Source organism: Alosa sapidissima, chromosome 7 (assembly GCF_018492685.1).
Source record: "Alosa sapidissima isolate fAloSap1 chromosome 7, fAloSap1.pri, whole genome shotgun sequence".
In the NCBI taxonomy this organism is placed as follows: domain Eukaryota; kingdom Metazoa; phylum Chordata; class Actinopteri; order Clupeiformes; family Clupeidae; genus Alosa; species Alosa sapidissima.
In genome coordinates, this window is record NC_055963.1 from 32,449,471 (window position 1) to 32,477,073 (window position 27,603).

The following is a 27,603-nucleotide window of genomic DNA, read 5'->3' on the forward strand; positions in this document are numbered from 1 at the left end:
TCGATGTTTGTGAAGGTACTGTGATTTCTTTAATTAAGACATCAGATTTTTGGCTTGTATTTACTAGTAAGAATCTTCTTTGACAGAGAGAAAAGGTCTGTTGAAGTAGTGTCCTTGAAAACTGATGTGCAAACGTGTCTGTTTGAGAAGTAAACTCAACATCACATGGTGCTCTTGTCTGCTGTATACAATGCTAAGTCCCTTTCATCTGTCACCTAAGTCAAGCATGGCCCCGTAAAAGTGATTTGCTAACAATCACTCCCTCTTTTGCATGCTTCTCTGACTTTCTCTATTTCTCTGACTTCCTCTCTCTTTCTCTCCCTCTGTTTTTATTTATTTTTGTCTGCCCCACTTCATTATTATTAAAGTAAAGATACAGATTAATGATACTTATTGCACTATTGGATAACCAACTTTATCCCCTCAGTTTTTCTCTAGTCTACCCTGTACCATGTGAACCCCACTGGATTCTATCCTATTCTATTCCATTCTATTTTTTCCACCATTCTATTGTATTCTACTGTTCTACCATCTATTCTGCTGAGGATTCTGGAATCTCTACTTTGTTACTAATTGATTGGAATGATTACTATTTTGATGAATTGTTGTGTTGTTCATTTGGTATATGAGGGTTGTCATCCAACTATAAAACCATACACTTGATTTGCTACCTTTAAAGTTTTGCTGCTACTTCCTTGAACAGGATATGAAATGTGCTACCTTTGAAGTTGACATTGTTTTGTTTATATATTATTATAATTTTACTACTTTCATTACATATGTTTACAATACTTAGATTTGTCTGTAGACAACCTCACCACACTACCACAGAAGTGTCATTCTATTTTGAACATTGTCAGTGGTGTAAAATAGTTTGTTTTTGACGTGAGCGTATGCCCGGTTCGCCTTCACTGTAAGACAATGGTGTTAGTGCAAACAACGTTCTTGCTCAAAACTCCACCAATTAATGTAATTATGCTCTCAAACTACATTTTGAACCTGTTAGCTTCTGAAATAGACCTTAGGTTGTTTTTGCTCCGGAACATTCCTTTAATGATGAGCCTCTGTGTTTATTGGACTTCCTATAACAAAATTCACTTTGTGGATATTACCCTACACATGTAACCCATTTCAGCTTTTCCCTTGTGCCTTGTGCCAGTATCTGGCCTTCTCTGAGAAAAGGCTGCTTTCCATTTGCAAAATGTCATGAGTCCTGTGTGGCCTTTCACTTTGACTGGAAACATCTACTGGTTTTAGAGACCTTTCAAAAAATCCTCCCCAGCCCTGTTTTTAAGGAGCAGCTAATGGCTGAGGGGACGGACAGGCCTTTTAAGTGTAACCTCTGGCTACTGCTGTCTGGGCCGTAGGAAGCGCTTTGTAGTAGGGAGATGCAGGCAGGTGCGGCCCTTTGTTGCTGCATGTCGTGTGACTGAGCGATTAAGTGTGGTATGAGCCTTTGGCATGCTGGCACTGGGCAAGCATTTAGTCACTCAACCACAGACAATACCTGTTAATCCGGCATTATCTGCCAAATAATCCTAATGCACAGGATAGATATTGTTTTAAAAACAGTTTCCCTTGTCTGCCGGTTGTTGTTGTTTGTTGAAAATGATATGAGTTCTAGTTTTTTTGTTTGGCATTTATGTGAAAAACTCGATAACACTTTACTTGACTATATCGATATAAGAGTGACATAACACTGTCATGAACACATGACACTGTCATGACACATGAACCCTAACCCTAAACCTAACCCTAACCCTAACCCTAACTCTAATCCTAACCCTAACTTGTTATGACAAAAACCGAATGACACTTGATGACAGAAGCGTTTTGTCATAAACTTTATGCCATTGTTGATGACATGTTCATGACAGTGTCATGTCACTCTTATGTCGATACTGTCAAGTAAAGTGTAACCAAAAAACTCTGATCTAAAGATCTAATAGTACTGAACAGTTTAAAGAAAGGCCAGAGGACTAAAAGGAACATTGTATTCTGTGTATACTCTAAGTACTCTTTTGATCTTGTGAGGGAAATTTGGTCTCTGCATTTATCCCAATCCGTGAATTAGTGAAACACACTCAGCACGCAGTGGATACACAGTGAGGTGAAGCACACACTAATCCCGGCGCAGTGAGCTGCCTGCATCAACAGCGGCGCTCGGGGAGCAGTGAGGGGTTAGGTGCACTCCTCAAGGGCGCTTCAGCCGTGCCTACTGGTCGGGGTTCGAACCGGCAACCCTTCGGTTACAAGACCGAAGCAATAACCAGTAGCCACGGCTGCCACTTTCTGTGTATTGACAAAGCACTCATTGATGTGTTAGAAACTTAAAGGAAAACTCTACCTAAGAACAACCTGCAGTCTATTATTGGATGATAATGAGTGTATATTTTGTTGGAGACCAAAACAACATTGCAGTTTTGAGTAAGACTGGAATATCAATTTACAACGAAATGGTAGCATAGCCTTTGGTGACAGCTTTGCTTTGCTGATTTACTGCTAAGTCACCCTTTTAAGCCATTAACTAGGCTGCATAGGGTCTCTGCAGACAAATTGAAGTATTTTTACCTGTATGAAAGGGTATAAAAAAGACTGTATCAGTCATTGCATTGCCTTGATGTTATTGGAGTTGCTGTCTCTTGTGAGAAGAGAGTGCATATAAGCCAAACTCTCCTCCTTTTGTTTCCATTGGCAGTAGCTTGTGCTGTATTCGGTAATCAACTTGTATGGACTTTTCTCAGCCAGATGGCAACAACCAGAAGAATTTTAGTACTGCACAATACCCTTTCTGTACTCTTACAAATGATTGTTTAGAGTATGGACCCTCTCCACAGTACCACAGATGATATGTTTTTAGAGAGTATGGACCCTCTCCACAGTATCACAGATTGATATTTTGAGCCTTGTCAGTGCCTTTAAAGCTGCAGTTAGCAAGATTTTTTTGATCATATTTATCCAAAAAAAGCCCCAGGTTGTTCTTAGACCATAGTTGTCTTATAATTCAGTTTCAAGCTTTTTCCAGCAATCATGAATCACACCTGGCAAAGGAACTACATCATAAAGTACAACAAAATTCTGCTCCATATTATTGCAATCATCATCAGTCTTCTTAATTGAGAATTGTTTTGGACCCTAGAGGTGCAACCAGTGGTTGAAATAAACATTATATTAAACGTTTCAAAAGTGCTGTAAACACATGTTTCTTGTCAACAAAGGTTTTAAATGTTGTTGTTTACCAGTATTCTTAAAGAGAGTGTTGTGATCAGCACAGCCATTGATTGTCTACAAAATTGTTTTAGCAGCGCTCCTCAGTCTGTCATCACATAAAGCCCTCCCCATATTTCAGACACATTTCAACCCGTTTCAATGGGAGAGTGAGCAGATGGATCTGTCAGAGCAAATGCAAAGAGCTCTCAGACTCATCTTGCTGCCGGTTTATGATTACATGGTAAAAACGGCAAAACTGTTTAAAGCTGCTTCTGAAAAGAAAACCCACTCAACACCAGCTGCATGACCAAATAGCTGTAATATTACAGGGAGGCATTAAGAAGCAATAAGTAACATGTCATTCATTTCCCATTTCCTTGCAGCTCTGATGTTTGTTAACCTAAGCCATCATTGGAACAGTTAAGAGGCCACAGCATTGAAGCAAGATTTGTCCCTCCTGTCACGTCACCCTCATATCATCAGCTCCGTCACAGTGTGGGTGATGAGGCCGCTGTGGGGTCATTGCCTGGGCATCCTCCTGGCCTTGTCGTCCACCGTCTTTGGGCTCCACATCCCCCTAGAAGGTGAGTGTGTGTGTGTGTGTGTGTGTGTCTACACTCACATTTGTGAGACAGAGGGTGTCATTCTGTTGGAATGTGTTGTTTGTGTGTGTCTGTGTAAGTGTGTGTCTACTATGTCTCTGTGTGTGTGTGTGTGTGTGTGTGTGTCTGCACTCACATTCTCCATGAATCTTCACTCTGGCATGTCCTCTTGGTAGATGCTCAGTAGCTCAGTAGCACAAGCAGTCCCCTGGCAGACCCCATGCAATTCAGTGTGCTGTAGTGGACTGCTGTCATTCCCAACATCTCCCAATTCCTCCAAATGCTGGATTTATCTGTATCTAATGTCTCTCCTCCAGGGCTCTAGTCCTTCCTGCATCCACTGTATCCATCTCTGCCACTCTGTAACAATTATTCTCCAACCAGACCAACCAACCAGCATTCCATCCGCTCTTTGACTGTTCTCATTTCTCTTTTTTTTTTTTTTCCAGTGGAACAGCTGCCAACCATCACGGCAAAGGCGCCCAGCTTCTTGATTGCCTTCCCGTTTGATGAGAGTTTCACTCTGAAGTGCGAAGCCAAAGGCAACCCGCAGCCAGCGTGAGTGCAACACTGCATACTACACAAGTGCTACCGTCACTGTATAAGATTTACACTCACTCGGTTAACACATACCACTGGGAGAATGAACTGTCCTGGACAGGGGCATATACAGTATATATGACATACAGTATTTGCCATATACTACAGTACTAAGACATATCCATATTTGTTTTGTTTTACTACATCAATGAGAAACCAGTCAGATTAAGTGATTGTAGAGTTTGTATATGCTATATGGCATATTACTATTTCTGTTGTGTCTCCAAGTCAGTGAGAAAAAAATCTATTTTTTTAACCCGTGGCAGATACCGATGGACAAGAGACGGGCAGCACTTTGACCCACGGCGCGATCCTCGGCTTCAGACGCACCCGAACTCCGGGACCTTTGTGATCCCCAACAATAAACACACCTCTGAATACCGTGGGAAGTACCGATGCTACGCGTCCAACGAACTAGGAACTGCCATAACAGAGGAGACCCAGTTTATTGTACCCAGTAAGTGGAGCAGCATTGCTACAGCTGAAGCATGCAGGTTATTTATTTCAAGGTTATAGTATGAAAAAATGACTCTAGAAGTGCCATAGCAAAGATGGCATAACAAATACTTCTCAATTGTCAAGTACATCCTTAGCATTTTTATTATAAGTTATAGAAGATTTCTTTGGCTTGTAGTCACGCAACAAAGGGCTCAAAACAGACAGACAGGACCGTGATAAAGCACACACTATGCCCCCATAAGTGCTTGGAAGCACTCATAATAAGATGCAAGTGAACCACTTTACCATTGAGCTATTGATGCACTTTGAGCACTTGAAGATAGTTTCCTTGACTTTGTTTTGCCCATGTGAAGATGTCCCGAAGTTCCCCAAAGAGAAGCTGCCGGCGGTGGTGGTTGAAGAGGGCAAGTCCATTGTTCTGGAGTGCAACCCCCCCGAAGGTATCCCCCCACGCCATATCTACTGGATGACTAACGGTGAGGGCCTGCTACAGTACACACGATGCAATCATTACAACTGTTTTATTCAGTGGATGGTTCACAGATGCAGTATGACTTGAAAAAGATAGCATGTCCAATAAAAAGCTGGTGTTCAGAAGAAAGACCAGAAGAACAGAAAAAAATGCTAAACTGGTGCACTGCTCTTTCCTAAGAAAACTCTATTAGTTGTGACACCAAAAGGGTGATGTTTTGAGTCAAAGTGCATTTGGTACGAGTAACACATTTTTCTAAGGGAAGAGCAAAATGCCAGTTTTTGAGTTTTTCTAATAAAACCACTTTCCTGTCACTCAAACGAAACTAGACTATACACGACTGTTATCTTTCATGTTGTCCCTGGATGACCACTGGTGAGCAGCACCCACATCAGTCTAACCACAACAACATGGAAAAGGGTTTTTCAGTGGATACTATGCAAGAATCAGACAATTTCAATATCATTCTCCAGCATAAGCTCATATTATCTGGGTTGGATGTTTTATCTGGTTTCTCAATGCTTAGTGTAACAAAATCAGGAAGACTATGCAGATTTGATCTAATGTGACTTGAGTTACAGGTAAGGTTGGTATAATGGTATAATGTTATAATGTAAGGTATAATGTTGTCTGTTTGTGTGCTCTGTGGGAATTACTCTATGATCTTAGTGTTGATTCTGCCTTGCTCAACCTGTTCAGGTAAATGTTCGACAGCGGATTTACAAGGATCAACATATTCTCCTAACAGACACACTACTCTACAACGTGAACTAGCCTGAGTGTAGCAATGCAATAATAATCATGAGTAGCAGTGTTATTCCTGTTAACACAATATGCTAAAACAAATTAATATAATCTAATGCATATTTGCTGCCCCAGTTTGAATGCTGAAAAGCACAGACTCATCTCTGGACAAAGCTCTCAGAGCTTAGAAGTATTTGGGTCAGCTGTGTGTGCTAGACACTGTTCCCCCTGTTGCTGTCCTCTTTGGCAGTGCTGCAATCAGAGAATGCCCAGACCTTGGCCCTCTTTCAGCTGGCCAACAAGTGATAAGGTGTCGTCCGTCGTCGCTGGTCAGGCCTGCTCGCTCCCGGCCTGAAATGTTCTCGCTCATTAAGACCTGAGTCATGGTCAGGATACAAATACAATACAGACTGTGACACACACTGTGGAGAAATAAATGGGGATGTGAAATGGTTTACTTGTTGAGAAGTATTTGTCTCTGTGTGTGGGGTGGGGGTGGGCACCCATGCTAAAGTTGGCACCCATGCTAAAGTTGACTGAAAAGAGGAATATAAAATCATCTTTTGGAAATTGATCTTAATGCCTTAAGTGAAAAATGAGGAAATATCTAACCTTTAAGGACACCAATTTTCTTAGTGAATGAATAATGTATCATAAATAAATAAATGTTCTTCCTTAAAATACAGGGGTCATAAGTATTCCCACCCCTATGTTAAATTCCCATAGAGACAGGCAGATTTTTATTTTTAAAGGCCAGTTATTTCATGGATCCAGAATACTGTGCATCCTGATAAAGTTACCTTGGCCTTTGGAATTAAAATAGCACCACATCATCACATACCCTTCACCATACCTAGAGATTGGCATGGGTGTTATTTCAGTTAGCCTATTAGCTGGTTTGATGCTCATTGAGCTCAATGCAAATCGGTGTCCTTAAAGGTTAGATATTTCCTCATTTTTCACTTAAGGCATTAAGATCAATTTCCAAAAGATGATTTTATATTCCTCTTTTCAGTCAATTTTAGCATGGGTGCCAATACTTTTGGCCATCACTGTATATATTCATATCAAATAATTGAAAGTTTATCAAGAGCTTCTTCAACAGCTTCTGCAGATGAGGCCTAATGGAACTCTTTTTGAAAGTTATGTTCCGTGAATAATTGCCATGGCAACCAGAGTTGACCATGAAAACCGACTACTAGGAGGCAGAGGCATTGTCATGAGTGAATGGGCTAGTTTGCGTCTCAGACGGGAGTTTTGGTGAGAGGGAGCAATCCAGGGCAGTCTGAGCCTTTTGGTCCACAGGAAAAATAGGCATAAAAGCCTCATCCTCACAGGCAGTAGTGCCCTTTCTCTGTACAGAAGGGCCTCTTGTGACCCCTGTTTAAAGACAGACTGTGGAAATAAATTCCCTCTTTTTGATGTATTTTTAAGAGCAATTCTTGTTATAGTCTCAAATTCATATGGTGATGTGAAAGACGAATCAACACACCTGTGGTTCCCACAAGCCAGGCAATGCATTAGTGTGTTGGAGGGGGACGAAACACCCAGCACCACATTGCCAACAATATCTTTGAAAGATGCCAGTTGGCATGCTGGCAAGACTTAATCTGGGTGCCAGCTGGGACTTTGTAAGGTTTTTGCATTCTGTTAAGGTAGTTAGCTCAGTAGTTCTAGATCAAAACTCCTCCTAATGATGATTTAAAATGGAGGGGGAGGGGCATGGCATTCTGGATGGCCACAACAGCTCAACAGCTCTCTCTCTCTCTCTCTCTCTCTCTCTCTCTCTCTCTCTCTATATATATATATATATATATATATTTATATATATATATATATATATATATATATATATAAAGATATTTAACATTTTTCTCTTTCTCACTCTCTCTCCTCAGGGCTGCATCATATTGACCAGGATGAGAGGGTGTCCATGGGTCTGAACGGGAACCTCTACTTCTCCAATGCCGTAGTGAAGGACAGTCGCCGTGACTACTGCTGCTTTGCCGCCTTCACCACGATACGCACCATCGTGCAGAAGACAGCCATGTCTCTAGTGGTCAAGCCCGGTAAGTAGGCTCATGACAGGCCCAGGGGGGATCAGAGGGTTAGCTTCAGTTAGTTAGCATCCCAGTTGGTCACTACCCTCGTTAAAAATGGTCTCTGACGTGCTCACTTCCAGCCACATTTTCACAAACAAACCAATGTGGTACATTACAGGTGGACACAAAGGTATATTTTCTGTGTGTATTGGTTGATGAACTAGTCATTTCATGCTAGAAGGATCAGCCAATCCACATGGACAACATAACTTATGACCATCTGTAATGTGGCACCTAATTGGCTTGTTTGTGAAAATGTGGTTAGAAGTGAGTAAATCTTGGATGCCATTTTAAAAGACTTGGCTGAAATAGCTAGCATGGGCCATTGAAGTTAATGGGGGCAGTACTTCCTCGCCTTCTCCAGTTCTATATAATAGGCCTACCTCCATGGTCAGGCCATGTACCCCTCAACTACATATAGATAGATAGATAGATAGATACTTTATTGATCCCCAGGGGAAATTAAAGTGGCTGAGACTGTAGCGTTGCATTGCAGATATGCAATGGAAATGTTCACAACTCTCTCTCCCATGTTTCAGTAAAAGGTGATGCTGAGTTGGAGGAAGGCAAAAGCACAGGTAAGGATTGTTTAAGCTTAATGACCCAGAAATGCATAAAGTAGTTATTTCAAGCAAGAGTTTATTAACTTGCATGCCTATATACACATGCACACTCACACAGACACACACACACACACACACACAGACACACACACACACACACACAGACACACACACACACACACACACACACACACACACACACACACACACAGGCCACACATTGCACATACATAGTCTTTAACATTTGTGTGAATCCTTCCTAATGATTTGTGGTGAATGGGTTCCTTAGAACGCGAGCCCAGCCTACTGCTGCCCCCTAGTGACCAGTCAGTGGTGCACCTGGTGAAGGGAGATGAGTTGGAGCTCGAGTGCATTGCTGAGGGACTGTGAGTAGCCTGCCTGAAGTTTTTCTTTCTATTCTCAGTCACGGCGCCGCCACTGCTGCAGTTGACTCTAAGATATTACATTTACATGAACATACAGCATGTACAGACACTGATGAGTGGCTCCTTGTGTGTGTGTGTGTGTGTGTGTGTGTGTGTGTGTTTGTGTGTGTGTGTGTGTGTACTGTATGTGTGTAGTCTTGTGTGCACTTGTAAATGGCTTTATGTACTGTGCTGCAAAGGAATGTACAACTATTCCACAGTGCAAATGCAGTCTATTACCCATTTGAAACACAATAGTTGTTTATTTAAGCTAATAAGCCCTGAGAGGCCGTAGGTTACACTGATTTTAGAACAGCTAGAGGCGTTGTTAGGCACGACACGCTAGAGTTCTTCCGCCAAGAAATATATTTCCTCTACCTGAATGGTTGCCGAGCAACTTTGAGACGCAGCTACTTTAACTTTTGTATCAAGTTATGGTAGCACAGTAATATAGAATGAGATGCAGTCAAGGTGTATGTTTGTGCTGGATTTTACAACAGCATCGAACACGATTCAGCCAGTCATAATCAAGGACCGGAACTATCCATTTTAGAAAGTAATAGTAATAACAAACACTTTAGTTCAAGGAGCCAATCATCACCTGCCTTTCATTCACCATGAACAGACACAGCGAATGAATGATCTTTATATCGACTCTTATTTTATAAACATGCATGAGGTAATTTATTGTAGTAAATGTCATTCTATATTTGATTGGTGGGGTGTTTGTTGCCTATGCACACCAGACCCACTCCCTTGTATGAGTGGACCAAACTGCGTGAGAAACTACCTGAGAGGACCAACATAAAGAATTTTGGGAAGCTGCTGACCCTGGCTAAAGTGAAGGAAGAGGACGATGGAGTGTACAAGTGCACAGCAAAGAACAGTCTGGGAGAGAAGTCCCACTTATTCAGGGTGTCTGTTGAAGGTGAGAGGGTCAGACAAACTTCTATACGAGTCCTAATTGAAATGATAAGGATTGCTAAATTTAGATTGGATAGGATTGGATAGTCTTTAATATCCCCTATTGGCAATTTGGATTACAGCAAGTAGCCAGCACAAATACACTCAATTAACATAAAACACAAGATAATAAATAAGAACATAATACACATATTCAAATTTGTAGTATGATTCAGCAAGATTGTAATATGTTTCAGGATGTAAACCCAGAATGAATGTAAACAAACACTTAGCATACAGTCTCACAGAATTAATCTGAGCTATTGGCATGTTTTTTTTTTGCTGGGTATTGTGTGCTTATATCTATTTCTTAAGACTAAATAGTTGAACAGACAATGCTTCTTCTTTTAAGGAATTCTTTTGGAACAGGAAGCGTATTTGATTACTGATAATAAACTTGTGGTCTTATATATATATCCTCAGAGCCACCTCGCTGGGCCGAGGGGACTCCCCAGGATCAGCTGGTCACCATCGGGTCGGACGTGCAGATCAAGTGTGCCACCGCTGGCAGACCCAGGCCCACTGTCACCTGGAGGATCAATGGACAGCTCATTGGAGGTATGTGGCTGACTATAAACAGACAAACAGAGCCAGCGATGAGACAAAACACAGTTAGTTTTTGCTCCTCACCAGCACGGTCCAGTGCAGATAAACAGAGACCGAGGGCAGCGATGAGAGTCTGGAGGACTGTGAGAAAAGCCAACCTAGTCCAACTATGCCACCCTGGAGTTGTTGTAAACAACTGACCCAATGATCCTCATTTTATAATACCTGACGAAGATCTGTGAGAAGGAAACGTTGCTATGAATGAAAGTTTCTGGAAGCGTCTAATGTGCAGATCCTTCCTTTGATTTGAGTTTTGATCTAGCACCTGTTGAAGTTATTGGATGTGTGTTCCTTGTAGTCTGTTTTTTCTCAAACAATTTACCCCATCCTTATAACTGATGAGTAATTGAAACTAATAGTCCATCTATGTTTTAAGATCCCAAAGGTTATTGGCACAAATCTTAGAGTTGTACAACTACACAGAAAAAAGCCAGTCAAACCGTGTTATTGTTCTTTTGATTTTTTTTCATCACCACCACAGAAAAAAAGGGTACATGGCAAAAACATGTAATTGATCTTGCATTTCTGCTTATCACATCAGACAGAAAGAGATGTGAGAATAACAGATGATAAGTCTTTGATTTTGCTCATCAGGGGGCCACTACTGTGTCCAGCCTCTGACACTGATAGCCTTGGTCACCCCACAGCAAATTGGACTGATTCTCCATCTGTTTCAAGTCTCTCACCCGCCCTTCACTCTTCTGTGCTTTCTCCTCTGTCTTTTTGTGCTCAGATATGACCGTGCCTAACGGGCGAGTGTTTGATGACACTATTATGCTGCACCAGGTCCAGCGCAGCGACACTGCTGTCTACCAATGTCAGGCCTCCAACCGCCACGGCTCCATCATGGCCAACGTCAACCTCATGGTGCTCAGTAAGTGTCTGGTCAGAGGTGGCCGAGCAGGGGGGGGTGGACGGGAGAGATAGGGAGCCTTCAGTCGGCTCATTCAATGGCTTGCAATGTCGTGAAAGGTCCCAGAGTTTGGGTGATATATTACAGATAGCTGTGAAATTGTTCTGGAATGTGTGTATAGGGTGTTTGTCTCTGATGATTGTTTTGGGTAACACTTTACTTGGCTAGTCCGCCCACAGAGTCTTCAACAGATCATCTGATCAATGTAGCTGTGAAGCACACACTTATCCCGGCGCAGTGAGGTGCTCGGGGAGCAGTGAGGGGTTCGGTGCCTTGCTCAAGGGCACTTCAGTCATGCCTACTGGTCGGGGTTCGAACCGGCAACCCTCCGGTTACAAGTCTGAAGCGCTAACCAGTAGGCCATGGCTGCCTGAACATCACCAATCCAGCCAAATCCATGCCCTAACCTAAACCTTAACCATAAATTGTAATTAACAGAGAGTCAACAGATACTTTAACCTAAACCTTAACCATAAATTGTAATTAACAGAGAGTCAACAAATACTTTGTTCATAATCTGAGCATCTGTAGATAGTCTGAAGGCGGATTCTCCAAGTAAAATGTTGCTACATGTAGATGCCAAAAAACGTTAAAGATTTAAGGTTACACTCATTGAACCAGTTGTTATACATCTGTCATGCTAGATGCCGGACACTGTAAGTCTTCCACAATGAAACATTTCCTGTTGTATGACATTGTCATGTCAACACTGAAGTTAATTATCATGAAATCTCTGGATATTTGCACATAGCAGTACAAACATAGCAGTACAATAACAGTGCATATTAATAGTCACTAATGTTAACTAATAAGAGGAAATGGCATTGGCCCTGGTGTGTTTATGCCATGAGAAACGAATGTGTCAGACTGTCGGCTTCTATCTCCGCTATGCTCACCTGCGAGCCTGATCATTGATTATGTGCCTGCAGACATCCGTCCTTTGATCCTGACGAAAGACTACCTGGAGTACTCAGCAGTGCAGGGCAAACACGTGGTCTTGTACTGCAAGGTCTTCAGCTCGCCACCAGCTCATATTATCTGGTGAGTTCATAGACGAGATCATTTGCTCAGTGAAAATGGCACAACCGTCTATAGAAATGTTCAAATTGGTTTTGAGGGCCTCCATTTTTATCACAAAAAGGAAGAAGAAGGTCTGCACATTGTACGGCTCCAGAAAGAAGAATTTTACTCTTATTTTCTCTTTTCCATTTTATCATTGTATATGTTTTCACCATTTCATAAAACATGCAATGTTATCTGATCACTGTTACCAATGTTCAGACACACATGTGGTTGAAGGAGGGATCAGGCAGATGATAATGACATATTGAGGACTTCTTTGTTGATACCTAAGCTGTGTCCTAGAGCGAAGGACAAAAAGAGAGATAGAGTAGGAGAGAGATAGAAAGAGAAAGAGAGAGAGAGAGACATATAATAGGTGTTAAAAACAGCCTGAAAATAGCATAATAATGCACCATGGTGAAAGATTTAACACAATTTAACATTTATGACCACACTGTAGGTGTACTAAAAGAAAAAAAAAATATTTAGCATCCTTATTTACTCCTCAAGCCACCATCTAACCTGTTTTAAATCAAGTCGGTTTATTTACACATAAAGCACAATTAAAGCAATAGTGTTAACAAGTTAAACAGGTGATTAGTCCATATAATACAATACAAAAGGAATAACCCTTCCTGTGTTGGGGATGTTGTCTGGCAGGACCTCAGGTGAGACCGGAGCTATTGTGGAAGGCGGACGATTCTCTGTGCTTGCGGACGACGGCTCTCTGTTGATCAAGAGCGTGGAGGGAGGCGACTCGGGACAGTACACCTGCCAGGCCTCCAACTCAGAGGGAGTGACAGACATCACGGCCAAGCTGGAGATAAAAGGTATCGGCCTCCGGAGAGAACGAACACTGCTTGTTACCCCGCTAACATATTCACAGAGCTGTCAGGTGTGGTGTTCTTATAGCAATGTTTTTACATGTGAGGCTTTTCAGATTACTTGGTTGTGGAGTTGATGCGTTTGAGACCTTAGAACAATCAGTGGCTATCCTCTCTTTCCTCTCTTCTCCTTTCCTCTCCTCTCCTCTCCTTTCTTCTCCTCTCCTCTCCTCTCCTCTCCTCTCCTCTCCTCTCCTCTCCTTTCCTCTCTTCTCCTCTCCTCTCCTTTCCTCTCCTCTCCTCTTGTCTCCTCCAGATCCGACTCGGATTGTTGAGCCCCCACAGGACTTGAAGATTCTGCGTGGCACGATGGCCCAATTTATTTGCCAAGCGGACTATGACAGGAGCCTCCGGAGGGAGCTTGAGATCCTTTGGGCGCGAGATGGCGAGGAGACATACCTCAATTCCACAGAAGACGTGCGGTAAGAGTGCCACCCAGACTGGCGACCCGCTACAAGTTGGCACAGTGTTATTGAACAGTGATGATGAATGGTTCTGCCACCCGTGCGGGTCCGTTTTGTGTTGTGATTGCCAGTTCTTTATATACACTAGGGCTTCATGTTGTGTGGCTGTGATTCCATTCAGCAGTGGAATTGTAACTTTTTTGTCTGAATCCTTTATGCAATTGAAATATGATCTAATAACTCCTTTCCTCATTGTAAGGAGGTTAATGGATTGATTGATTGATTGATTGATTGATTGATTGATTGATTGATTGGTTGATTGATTCACAGTTATGATAGAATGTGTCAGCCTGTGAGTCGAGTGTGAAGATAGTGTTGGTTTTATAGGTTTTCTGTAGACGACGGGATTCTGCAGATCTCCAACGTGAGTCACAGTGATGAGGGCTTGTACTTATGCATCGCCAGGACGACCTTGGACCAGGACAGAGCCACTGCATATCTCACAGTACTGGGTAGGTCAACCTCCAGCTCTCCCTCCAGCTCCACTCCTCACTGACTAAACACCTACAGTACAGTGTGCTATCCGTGACCTAGAAAAGATCCCCAGTCAGTGGAATATTCTGTGTGTTTCTTAATCACTATTGCAGCTATTTGAACTCAAAACAAAGGTCAGACGCCCTGTGTATTTCATATTCTCTCTGAACGCAATCCTGCTGTCTCATTAGCGATCAGCGTTTTGCTTACCCATCTCGGTGATATTTCTCGCTGCAGTAATTGCGCTCATCATTTTTAACTCAACGCAACTCTAATGATCCCTCCGTCTCTCTCCTCCTTCTCCTCTCCTCTCCTCACCTCTTCTCACCTCTCCTCTCCTCACTCCTCCTCTTCTCCTCTCCTCTCCTCTCCTCTCTTCCCCTCTCCTCTCCTTGCTTCTCCTCTCCTCCTCTCCTCACTTCTCCTCTCCTCTCCTCTCTTCTCCCATCCTCTCCTCACCTCTCCTCTTCTCACCTCACCTCTCCTATCCTCACCTCTCCTCTCCTCGCTCCTCCTCTCCTTTCCTCTGTATGTCCCATTGCAGATGTCCCTGAGGCGCCCAAGAACCTGGTGCTTGCAGAGAAAAGAGGGCGCAGTGTCAGGCTAAAATGGACACCTGGCAAAGAACACAACAGTCCCATCACTGGTAATCACCCAGCCCCTCTCAGCAAATAGTTTAAAGCAGCACAAATTAATTTGTTGAGAGAAAGCCAAACAGCTCAGTTTCAAACCATGTAATTCATCCGTATTGTTACTGATGGATATCATAACTTAGAGTGCAATTCACAATTTAAAGGGATTGTGTTATGCTCGATTGCATAAGAATTTGCCATGCTACTCTTAATGCATTACTGTACATATTTTTTCCTATTACATGTGATTGATGTGTCATTTTTAAGACTAGATGAGTTCATGCATGCACAATGCACATCTAACAGAAAATATTTATACGGGGCAAAATTAGCATTTTGCAGTGGAACTGGGCTTCCAAGCAGAAGCCACAAAGTCATGGAGTGAATTCCCAGTTGTGCTCCTGAGAAAGGCGCTTAACCATGAGTTGCCCCAGGAAAAGTGTCCCTGTAATTGGTCTCTGTGAGTTGCTCTTAATAAGAGCATCATCTACATGGCTGTAAATCAGAGAATCAGAATCCTACCTACTTTGTCTGGACTGATGGTAGTTTTGGGGTTTGTGCTGTCCAGAATTCGTCATCGAGTACGAGGAGAACCAGTGGGACCCCGGGAGGTGGCGTGAGCTGGAGAGAGTACCGGGCAACCACGTGTCTGCAATGCTGATGCTGCAGGGCCACATCAACTACCAGTTCCGCGTCTCTGCCATCAACGACCTGGGCCAAGGGTCGGCCAGCAGACCCACGGAGAGATACAAAACCCAGGCCACAGGTCAGTCTGACCACATGTCCACTAACACTTATTTCGCTCCTGGCCGTGTCTCCGTAATGGTGTTCACAGTGATCACACCATTTCTCTCTTTGTCTGTCTTCCTCTCTCTCTCTCTCTTTCTCTCTGCAGCTCTTGCCCTTTCTAACCATCGTTCACTCTAGCACTACTCACCTTTTCTTTCCATCTCCCATTTTCTCATTTCTAACACTTATTTTTTCTTCACTCAACTTCCCCATAAAGGTGTCCTTTTCTATCTCCTCTCACGTTTTATTTCTCACTCTCTCCGCTGACACTCATTTCTGCTTCATAGTTGATTTCTCAGGTTCTTCATTCAACACCTTTCTTCCTTAAAAAACAATCCATGCATCTCTCCGTCTCTTCTTCTGTTTCACATCCCTCTCTCACTCTCTCTGTCCATCCATCTCTCTCTCTCTTTCTCTCTTAATCTCTCTGTCTGTCCATCCGTCTCTTCATCCATCTCACGTCGTCTGCGGACTTTCTCCCCCCAGGGCTCTCAGTTCTCCTTGAACTTTCACAAAGCTGCTTGCTCATGGACTTTTTAAGGTTTACACTCAGATTAGACCGCCTCAGTAAATCCTCATGCGCATTTTAATGCCCCAATAAATTGGGCAATACCTTTTACAGTGCAGTTTATTATCATTACTCGTGATTTACCGTGCTGCCACCGTAAATCCGTGCGGCGCTATTGATTTTGGCAAACGCGTCGCCAGGATCAGATTGAGCCGACAGTTTGTCTGGTGTGTGTCTCCTAACAGAGCCAGACAGGAATCCAGAAAACATCAAAATTGAGGGTCACCTGCCAAATCAGATGGACATCACTTGGGAGGTATGGCATCATATTATACCACCACCAACATCAGATGAAAAATGTTTGCCAGCTATGTTGTATGTCAGCGATGTACCCATCAGCTGTCAAGACAGACTGCGTTCCTAGGCTGCATATTACAGTCTGGGATCAGAGTAGTGGTAAAAGTAAATGATGGATTCATTTGTATCATAATGCTTGTTTGCACATTCATCACATTCATGTTCTCTAAGGGGAATGAAATGAAGACGGATTTGCAGTTAAGTGACAGAAATGCCCCTGGGTAGCTAAAATTGGCAGTGTAATAAACACTGATGTTCTTATTATTTTGATTTGATGATGATGTTAGTTGGTATTCAATGTTAGTTATGTCATAAATTGATTTTATTAACAGCCTCGATAACTTCATTCTTTACATCACTGCAGCACAGCAACTAATGTCTTCAGATGTTCAATTAAATTCTATCTTTATTGCCGGCTCAGAAGAGTGTCCATAGTCCATAAATAGCAATAGAAAAATAAAAGACAGAATATTAATATTGATACTACTTCTACTACTACTACTACTACAACTATTACTTCAGAGATAACTGCCCAAAGTGGATGTAAAAGTTCATTAGAGTTTGTGCGTGTGCCCCTGCTGTGTGTGTGTGTGTGTGTGTGTAGCCACTGCTGCCGGTGGAGCACAACGGCCCCGGGCTGGAGTACAAGGTGAGCTACCGGCGGTTGGGTGTGGACGACCACTGGACAGAGCAGATGGTCAAGAGGCACTTGTTTGTGGTGAAGAACACGCCCACGTTTGTGCCCTATGAGATCAAGATCCAAGCCCACAACCAGGAAGGTTGGGGGCCAGAGCCCAAGGTGGTGACTGGCTACTCGGGAGAGGACGGTGAGTGTTGTTGTGTTTCGCTATGGTAACGGACAAGCAGGGCTTAAAGTTCTCCAACACCCTCTCAGAACTCAGACGTCATCTGGGTTGCTTCAAATTTGAAAATAGATAGGTATATTTCATGGCTTCAAAAATGTCTGATGCCTTAAGGCACAGAACGTTCCCTTTGCTTTAAGCCCTGCACAAATGATAAAACTTGGATTGTACTCCGTTCCACCCAAACTGGCTCAGATCTAGCCTCGGTCTGGCCCTGATCCGTTCTGTAGTCGACTGTGATCTGTTGTGGTTATTGCCTGTACGCCACTGTGGACAAGCTTGACAGGAACTGCTGTTGTAATTTTGGTTGCCCATCCCCTCTGAACAAATGCTTTGATGCGCTGTAAAAGGTTGGCTTGTCAAATGACCAGTTCTTGTCTGCAGCTGTCTTTTGGCATTGTCTGCGGGAAAATGCATCAGGTTGGATTTCTTTTCTCTTTCTTCTGTTTTTTTTTCTCCTCTCCTTGTCAGAAAAAGCAAGAGCTGAATGGTAGTGTTAATTAGGCCCGTGTGACTGTACAGAGCTGACATTTCCCCCTACATGTAGTCTCCCCTGACAGTCATGAAGCTCTAGTATGTGCCAGTTATAGCCTTGCTGTAAACGTGAGATTTCTGTAGTCCTTTATATCCCTGTGCTCCTACACAAAAGAGACTGTGCATGTATGTAAGAAGGAGGAAGCAAGCCTTGCATTGTGCCTGAGACTCTCAAGTAAAATATGACAAGGGCTGGAGTTTTACGCATCAGGCGTGATCATTTTCCATGTTCAAGTTCATTGCATCAGCAAAGATTAAGGAGAGGGGAGGCAGACTGCAGAATGCAGGGATCCCCTCCCCTATATACATGGACAGTCCCAACTGATAGAACAGCTTAGATGAAGTATGGATATGTATCTATATGTGTATGTATCTATGCACCTTATCTTTGGCTGTGTGTGTGTGTGTGTGTGTGTGTGTGTGTGTCTGTAATCTGTCTGTAATCTTTGGTCACATATCTGTTAGTGTGATCTGTGTTGATCAGTGAGTGTGGCCTATGGTTACATTTCCGTGTGTGTGTGTTTGTGTGTGTGTGTGTACACATATCTGTGTGTAATCTGTTTGTGTGTTATCTCTGCTGTGCCCGCTGCAGTACCACTGGCGTCTCCTGAGGATGTGTCTGTAGAGATGGTGAATACCACTCTGCTGCGGGTCCGCTGGAGCCCAGTCCCTGCCAACATGCTGCGTGGGCACCTGGGGGGGTACAACGTGAGTCTCCCCCTCCCCCTCTCCCTGTCTACCCTCTCCGCTCCCGTGCCCTCGCCATCCCCTGTCTCTACCATCCTTTTCAGAGGACTTCCCTAGTCAGCCAATGCCCCTTTTCCTACCCTTCCTTCACTAAAGTATCTATCTATCTGTCTGTCTGTCCGTCTGTCTGTCTGTCTGTCGGTCGTTCATTTCTAATATACTATCTATCTCTCACCACTGGCACTCCACAACTTTAGCTAGCCCCTCTGAATGACCACCTTGAACCCACATGCCTACCCTCATCTTTCCTGTGTCCATGCTGCAATCTCTCAATCTCAGTCTAACTACACCCTTACCCCTCGCTGCTTAGCATTTGAAAAGCCAAGCCATCAACTAAACACGGTGGTCAGGCATGGTCCTGAAAAGCCCCTTCAAAAAGCTATACTCAGACATCTGCAGGTGTTCGCATGTCCACATAACAAAGTCCTGCATGCATCTGAATACCTCCACCACTCAGATGGCTGATGTTCACTTTGTCCAGATACAACCCTTTTCAAGAAGTAGTGCCCTTTTCTTTCTCCTCTCCACATTCCTGCTCTCAGAAAATACTATCTATAGCTAGCTGTAGGCCTACAGTACACCTCCTCTTCTATCCACGATGGTTCTTCCTGTGAAGATGTATCACACTGCTCCACTGCACGTCTTATTTGTTTCCGTCTCTGTGTGCCTGCCTGCATAACTGTGTATCACAGCTTTCTCCTGCTCCAGTCAGGCACCTTTGTCTGGTCTTTTCTCTGTGAAGTACAACGGCTCCTCTCACGCCCCCTCTCCCTCTCCCTCTCTCCACACGACTTCCCTAACCCTACACACCTCCTCACACAGATCACCTGCGCCTCGACAAGAGCTCTTCCTAACACTTTCCTCCTCCTCTTCTTCTTGCTCCTCTTCTTCCTCCTCCATCTCTTCTTCTTCCTCCTTCTCTTCCTTTTCTTCCTCCTCTTCTTCTTCCTCCTCCTCTTCTTCCTCCTCCTCTGCCTTGGCTCTCTACCTGGCCTGGGAGGTCAGCATGTAGTCCGTCCACTACACAGATAACCTACAACACTCTCTTTCCACACTTCCACACACACTACCACACTGACCCCTCCCCAGCATTCTCACACACATTCTCTCTCTCTCCGCATGACTACCTTTACCCTCTCCCTCACCCCTGCCTCGCCACACTGCCTGCCTCTACTGTATGGTTACTATGCAGCCCTGCCTGGTCCCTTTTGATGGCCCACACACAAACACACACACACACACACACAAACACACACACACACCACACACACACACACACAATGTTGGTTACCACACTGCTCTTCTCCGTCCACATGACTGGCCAGCCTTTCTCCCTGTCCTTCCCCCCCTTCTTTATATGCTTCCCTTTTCATCCTGTCTGCCCGCGAGGTGACCGGATTACACTGCCTCCATGTCTGTGTGTGCACCCCAGTTATAGACATGCATCTCTCCTTACCTGTCAGACCATATGCTGGCCTTACACACACACACACACACTCGCACACACACACACACACACACACACACACACACACACTTACACACACACACACACACACACGCACACACACACACACACTCTCACACACTCTCACACACACACACACGCACACACTGATACATGTTTTGGTCTTTCGCCTCTTCCAGGTGAACTGGTGGAGGATGCGGAGCCTGCTGGCCTCCTCTAAAGCTGCGGGGGAGAAACAGTCGATGCGTGTTTTTGGGAATCGCACACACACCCTGGTCCCCGGACTGAGGCCCTACTCAGAGTATCGTCTGAGTGTCAACGTGTTCAACAAGAAAGGCAATGGGCCGAGCAGCCTTCCAGTGACATTCACAACTCCACAAGAAGGTAAGCATTTATCTTGTGTATTACAGTAAATTAAGATACTGTGCCTGAATCATGTAAACCATGCTCACGCAGACGTATCATTTAACAGCAATGTAATTACTGTAAAAGTCACAGCAATATTTTTGGCTTCGAGAAAACAATAGTAACCATAGAAACCAATATTAATGGCATGGTGAATATTGCTGTAACCATGGGTACCACTGAGCACCAGGGTAAAACAAGAGTTGCCACTGTGATCAAGTCAGTTTTCATTAACATACATGCAAGTCAGAGCCTTCGGATCATAAGAATCAGAGATATGTTTGTATGTGTTTATTAGTTTGTTTTGTTTTGTTTGTTTGTTTCTTTCTTTGCTCACAGTCCCAGAGAAAATGTCACTCTTAAGAGCAACGAACCCCCAGAGAACCTCCATCACACTGGTGTGGGCCCCGCCTATGGAGACCAATGGCATCCTGACAGGCTACAGGTTGCAGTACCAGCAGAGTATGTTCACACACACACAGAGACACACACACAGACACACACACACACACACACACACACACAGACACACAGACACACACACACACACACACACACACACACACACACACACACACACACACACACACACACACAGTGTTTACTCTACACCATCAGCTTAGCCTGGTGAAGGCACACACAAACTAACCAGTCTGTCAATGTGAGGCTCTCACTGAAAATCTGACAGGTAATTGTTGTTGTTGTAATCAGACACGTGAGAATGACAGACTAATACCACAGAGGCTTTCAGTGCTGTTATCACATTGTCACTCTTACAGTAAAGGAATTTAGCAGATATTAACAAGGATATCTGATGCAGTTGTTATATTTGATACAAATTACACATAGCCTAATGCAATTTATAGATGAAGTAATGTCAGAATCATGCCACTGGGTGGCACTGTTTAATACATGATCTGTTGGATCAACCATTAAATTGTGAGGGCACAGAAGGCCATGTCATGTTGAATGTAAAGATACATTTGAAAAACTACCACATATGAGCTCGAGTTACAGTATTCATAGTGCTATATATTTAAATATATGGAGATAAGCACACCAGACCAGGGCTTCAGAAATTGATATGTCTGCATATGTAGAATTCTGATTTTACATATCAGTGCAACAATATGAGTATAAACAATGTGTGTGCTGTATCTTAAGGACAGTGTTTGAGGTGTGTAATACAGTCATCCATATACAAAACATTATATACATTATATATCTGAGATGATTCATGGGAAGAGCATCGCATTCACTTGTCATTCAGTTCTCATGATCATCTCTTGATAGTGACCATCAGCTGGGAGTGTTTTGTTACATTGACAAACGATGTTCAGAACATCATATACCACTTCAGGTCAGGCAAAGCCACTGCCCATTTCATCTGTCTGACGTGCTGGCTGGCTTATCTCTGTCTGTCCGTCCCATCGACTAGTGAACGACACACAGCACCTGGGCCCCCTGCACTCCATGAACATCAGCCAGCCCGACGTCACCCACTGGGTCCTTGATGGCCTGGACCGCTTCAGCGCTTACAAGTTCTACCTGAGCGCCTGCACACAGGTGGGCTGTGGCCCGGCCATCAGCGAGGAGAGCAGCACTGCCGCCGAAGCCCGTGAGTACCGCTAGCACCTGCGAGACAAGGACGCGTGGGGGTTGGGGTGTCATAACAAGCCGGTCCATAAACACACCTGAACCAGGAATGGGTGAGAATGTAATCAGAAGGCGGGCCATCACAGTACACAATAATGTATGACGACTGTGTTCAATGGGGGTGGAATGCCATATAGAATTACATGGATATGGTGCTATGTAGGATGGTCTGGTGAAATGCAATGAATTATAATGGAATGCAATGTTTTTTAACATAACCATGGAATGCAGCTATGGAAGGCATTTATTAAGAATGCAGTCTTTGAATCAATTTGAGTTCATCAGCCAATGAAATTCCATTCAGTGCTTCTGAGGCACCGTGTTGATTTGTTGGGATCGTTCATGGCTTGACCTCAACAAAGGTTATAGAGCCGAGTATAGCACTCGACAATCTTTGGTCTGAGTTGTTCTTCAGGACAAGACCAGCTCAAAAATTTAACAGATAGCCAGATGACCATTGAATGAATTTGCTGAATTTGTGAAAATAAAATTATAGAATTAGTAATACGAGTGACTGCACCTTCAATAGCATCACTTGGATGCAAAAGAGTTGAATTGCTGTCAGCAGTCATACCAAAGCACACAGCATTCCTGTGGAAACTGTTTGTAGTTACTCTTGGATGAAGATCACTGAAGCCAGAATATCATATCATGTGTAAATGTAGTTGTCATGCAGCTTATTTATTTTTCAAATCACTGTAGGCTACACAGAGATCTCCTGGCAGTAATCCATCCACATGTCAGATATAGTTTTCCTATTATAGTGGAAATTTTAACAGGATTTGGCATGTGATTCGTATTCATGCTTGCTTATCCAGCTGACTTGAACCCGACCGCTGAGGATTTCACACCAACGGCCTTTGTGACCCCCACAGAGATCAGTATGTATGCGTTTGTGTTAGCGTGTAGCTTCTTCCTGTCGTGAGGTAGTGTAGTAGACGTACTACATACTCCAGTTGTCTTCCCTCGTTATAGTTGCAGACTCTGCAGACAGAGAACATTAGTAAAGCTAACCTGCAATGAATTAGAGATAATAGTTATAATTAATATAGAGAACTAATATAGAATTTACTTGTCATGAATAATTGCTGTACACATTAAGAATGTATTTGTTCTATATTTATAAATCACTAAGACTGTATGTCCTACTAATGATATTGAAGAAAATCGAGTGATCTTTTATTAATAGTACAGAAAAGAAAAATCAAGCCCCATTCACCGACTGTTTGCATGAGTAGTGTTGAACAAAGAAGCCATGAGTGCTTTGTTCTCATCAAGTAGCTCCTTGGATATGAAATAGAAACAGATTCACCTCTGCTAGCGACATGAACTAAGGGCGTAATCGGAGATGTGCAAGCTCTTTTTTTCTCTGTTGTAGCTTCAGAAAGTCTGATAGTTGAGTAGTTGAGCTCAGTGACTGCATTTCACGGTGCACCTACACTTGCTAATTAGCACATTTAGATGCAATTTAGATGGCATTCTCTCAACTTCCTTTGATAATAATAAAGTGCAACATCATGGGTATACCTCTACAGCAAAATACTTTTTAAAATTCTGTATTGGATCTGTTGGATTGGATAACCGTGCTCAGATCTCAAAAGTTCTGAAAATGGAGCTTGCACATTTAGGTTGCTGGATCTGTCCTGCTGAAGATGACCACAACCCATCACTTTTGTGATTCTCCCAATAACTATGTCATGTAAATGTTCACAATGGGCGACCGTGTCCATCTTGTTCTCTCTTTCCCCATGAAGATGTCGCTTCAACTACCACCACAGACTCTACTGTGAAAAGTATGTATAAGAATACCCTAGCTTGTGTGTGTGTGTGTGTGTGTGTGTGTGTGTGTGTGTGTTTGTGTGTGTGTGTGTGTGTGGGTGTGTGAAAGAGAGCCAGAAAAAGAGACTGAGACAGAGAGAGAAAAATAGGAAGTGGAGATTGAGTGATATATTATTCTGACGTCAGTTGTGTCAATGCTGCTCCAATAACAGCCTTGCTAGATGTAGTTACTAGAGGGCACATCTGGAGACAAGTTGTTAAAAGTCAGTGGATACTGACAAAATGTGCCACTTAAAAAGCAAAACTAGAAGGCTCACAACTCAACAAGAGTGCCATTGCACTTCTTTGTTTGACTTATTGCCCCTACTTACATCATCATCATAACAGGCGCATTGGTCTACACATTTCAATTTGTCTTCATTAACCATGTTTGCCTTTCAGCCAAATTTTGACCCAGGTGTCAGCATCCCCTGAAATATTAACTTTTGTCAGTGAAGAATGTAAGCTCATATTGAACCAATTCTCTTTGCTTTGTATTTGGTGCTTTGAGATATTATAATTAATAGTAATAATAATTTAATGCTGTCAGATTAATTACTTTTCCATATTAGTTACAACACTAATGCATTTCCCACCTTGTGAAATCTGAAGCCTCAAGCACATTAAGCCTCTCAATGAGGTGTTCTCAGTCTTTGGGGAGATTTTGGTTGCTGTGCACCAGTAGCAGAAGTTAGAAATTGTGGCCACCCATGTGATTTGTTGGGCAGCCATGGCCTACAGGGTTAGGGAATCTGACCAAAGGATAGCCGATCCCTGACTGGTGGTAAAAATGTCGGCGGGGGTACTAGTTTGCCATTGCTCTCCCATGTGCACACCCACAGCGTGTGTTCACTGCTCACAATCTCCTCAGTGTGTGTGTGTGTGTGTGTGTTCTGCAGTGGTGTTGATAGCTGTTTTGTATCAGCAATACACAGGCTAATTTTAAACCAGGCCAGATGTTTTATTTTCTGCCTCCATCATGTGACATGTTGTTAATTGAGAAGAGAGATGAAAGATAAGCTCAAGGGTATATACATGAGCATAGACAAGCATCAAACTAGCATAAGCAGCAAACACCGAAAAGTAACCGAGATTAGATTAGAAGGAAATATGTTTTATGTCCATATTTAGGTTAACCAAACATTGTTTTAGTTGTGTTGTTCGTTGGGTCCACTCCACAGGCAGAGATGCACAGTTTGTTAGTTTGTTTGTATCTCTAAGGCTTTGCTGAAGTGAGCATAATAGACATTCACCTGCGGCCCCATTAATCTTAATCCTGCCCCTCGCCTTAGCAGGGAATCTTCAGATTGGGAGTCTATGTGGAATTGAACCGTGTTTTCAATAGCCTGTGTGCTCAGGTCCATGCCCACTCAGAGAAAGAGAAAGAAAAAAAGAAACTTTAAATCTACAGAGAGAGAGAGAGAACCTTGAGAAAGTTGTAAAGTGTGTCTTTTTGAATGGCATAATTGGAATCAGACTGACTTGGAATAACTCACTCAAGAATTCCATTCCATCTAAAGAATACTTTCTGTGGATAACTCAAGTCCTGTTTTTATTCAGAGGATCGGAGATCAGAAAGAGAACATTATGGCATGATCACTATAAGAGCACAGGAACAGTCTCTTAGTGCACCTGAAAGTGTAATGTTTAATCAGAGAGGGTGAAGCAGAGCAGTAATCAAGGATCTTTAGTTTACATGTAATCGTCTCTGCAATGTGACTCAAGTGACATTCAAGCACCATCAAACTTCTTGAAGGTTATTGTTTTTCCTCAACCGGGGTGTTTTTTTATCTAGCACTTTCTAAGAATGCTGGGTAAATCATAGACTGTACAGTCTATGGGGTAAATAGTCCATTTTGTGAAGTACTCTGGGTGTTGTAGAAGATATCTGAATCCATCAGGGGAATATGTTTTGGGGGTATGGAGTGGTGCCGTCCTATTTTAGAGCACATTCATATACAGCATGCACATACAGTATACTGTACACAGACATTCATATCTGGAATAGCATGAGATGTGGCAATGAGTTTTTTTTCTTCTGTTTGTGGTTGTTTTTGAGTCGAGTGAGTTCTGTCACCGTGCATGTGTTTGAAACTGCTGTACAGCGCAAGGCTTGTCTTCTGACTGTCTTTCCTCCCTCTCTCTGAAGGCATCACACCAGTAGCAGCTGGCATCCCCACAGGGATGAGTATGTATAGAACTATTTCTACTACTGCAGTACAGTAGGTGATAATAAAGCAACTGGCTTCCTTGAAGACGGTTCCTTAAGGAACTGTGTGATAGGAACAGTGCTAATTCTAGTAGAGCTAGTGCCATATGCAACAGTATGTATGTGTATGTCATTCTAGTGGTTTGAATGCCACTTGTGCTAACAGTAGACTAGTTGTTGTAGAACAGCACTGTAATGGTGGTAGTTGTAAAGTTTCAGTGGTTGAAATACCACTGCTTCTAACTGTAGTGGTAGTTGTTGTAGAGCTGTGCAAACAGTATCAAGTATTGGTTACAGTATGTGTAGTCAAATGGTTTTGCTTTTCTAGCACATGAACAACAAATCATAAGGTAAGTTGGATCATGCAAAACTAAATGTTTAGTCATTTGTTTAGGCATTGGAAGAATATTGAAGAAATGGAACTCTAGAAAACTGAGGGGCAGATATACTAACAAATTAGCACCTGTTTTAGGCGTTACAGTATGTCATAACTTTGTATATCCAGTACTCCGGGAGCACACAATGACATGAAAGTTGCACTTTCCTACAACTGAACCCATAGGAGGATCATGGGGAAGCTGAGAGTTTGGGGGGGAAACATGAGGGAGATGCACACTGAACAGCTGATTAGCTATTCCATTATTTATTTGAAAACTACAGAAGAATGTATGTTGTGCAGTGGAATTCTGCCTGTCTGCCAGGTGTAACCTATTTTTGTCTGTTCTGCAGAAAGACAATCTTTTTCCCTCCTTTCAGCTTTTCAGTGAAATTCAGGAAAAAGTCAGAGAATGTGACATTTGACTGAGAGTTAAAGGTCTAGTAATTTACAGTCAATTTTGTGTTTGATGTGTGCAAAGGTACATTATATCCAGAAGCGATAGAAAGAGTATGGACAGGAACAATTTTTGTTAATTTGTGCCAAGTTGTTAGTTCACCTTTTGAAGCCTTGCCATCTTTTGTTCACTCAGCCACTTCCCTTTGTGTAGCTGCAGCAGTACTTACGTTTTTTGTTATAGCCGCAGAGGACATTGAGTAGGTGTAGAGTCATTTAGTGGGTGTAGAATAAGGCCCCTT

At 43.0% G+C, this 27,603-nt stretch overlaps 1 protein-coding gene across 6 annotated transcripts in view; it reads left to right on the plus strand.

The window, feature by feature from the left end:
* chl1a (cell adhesion molecule L1-like a) overlaps nucleotides 1-27,603 on the plus strand; it is a 68,942-nt gene that overhangs the window by 20,436 nt on the left and 20,903 nt on the right. For 3 of the 6 annotated variants that reach the window (XM_042097591.1, XM_042097592.1, XM_042097593.1), the window contains exons 2-23: nucleotides 3,594-3,794; nucleotides 4,262-4,370; nucleotides 4,679-4,869; nucleotides 5,225-5,347; nucleotides 7,986-8,156; nucleotides 8,729-8,767; nucleotides 9,042-9,138; nucleotides 9,924-10,105; nucleotides 10,564-10,698; nucleotides 11,480-11,620; nucleotides 12,589-12,700; nucleotides 13,382-13,551; nucleotides 13,862-14,027; nucleotides 14,397-14,521; nucleotides 15,088-15,189; nucleotides 15,744-15,941; nucleotides 16,718-16,788; nucleotides 17,434-17,656; nucleotides 18,819-18,934; nucleotides 20,621-20,825; nucleotides 21,186-21,308; nucleotides 22,285-22,464. In XM_042097591.1, coding sequence (XP_041953525.1) covers nucleotides 3,713-3,794; nucleotides 4,262-4,370; nucleotides 4,679-4,869; nucleotides 5,225-5,347; nucleotides 7,986-8,156; nucleotides 8,729-8,767; nucleotides 9,042-9,138; nucleotides 9,924-10,105; nucleotides 10,564-10,698; nucleotides 11,480-11,620; nucleotides 12,589-12,700; nucleotides 13,382-13,551; nucleotides 13,862-14,027; nucleotides 14,397-14,521; nucleotides 15,088-15,189; nucleotides 15,744-15,941; nucleotides 16,718-16,788; nucleotides 17,434-17,656; nucleotides 18,819-18,934; nucleotides 20,621-20,825; nucleotides 21,186-21,308; nucleotides 22,285-22,464 — 3,061 coding nt within the window. In that variant the 5' untranslated portion in view covers nucleotides 3,594-3,712. Of the gene's footprint in view, nucleotides 1-3,593; nucleotides 3,795-4,261; nucleotides 4,371-4,678; nucleotides 4,870-5,224; nucleotides 5,348-7,985; nucleotides 8,157-8,728; nucleotides 8,768-9,041; nucleotides 9,139-9,923; nucleotides 10,106-10,563; nucleotides 10,699-11,479; nucleotides 11,621-12,588; nucleotides 12,701-13,381; nucleotides 13,552-13,861; nucleotides 14,028-14,396; nucleotides 14,522-15,087; nucleotides 15,190-15,743; nucleotides 15,942-16,717; nucleotides 16,789-17,433; nucleotides 17,657-18,818; nucleotides 18,935-20,620; nucleotides 20,826-21,185; nucleotides 21,309-22,284; nucleotides 22,465-23,320; nucleotides 23,384-24,256; nucleotides 24,296-26,469; nucleotides 26,509-27,603 lie in introns of all 6 variants that reach the window. The other 3 variants (XM_042097588.1, XM_042097589.1, XM_042097590.1) reach the window with 2 other exon arrangements.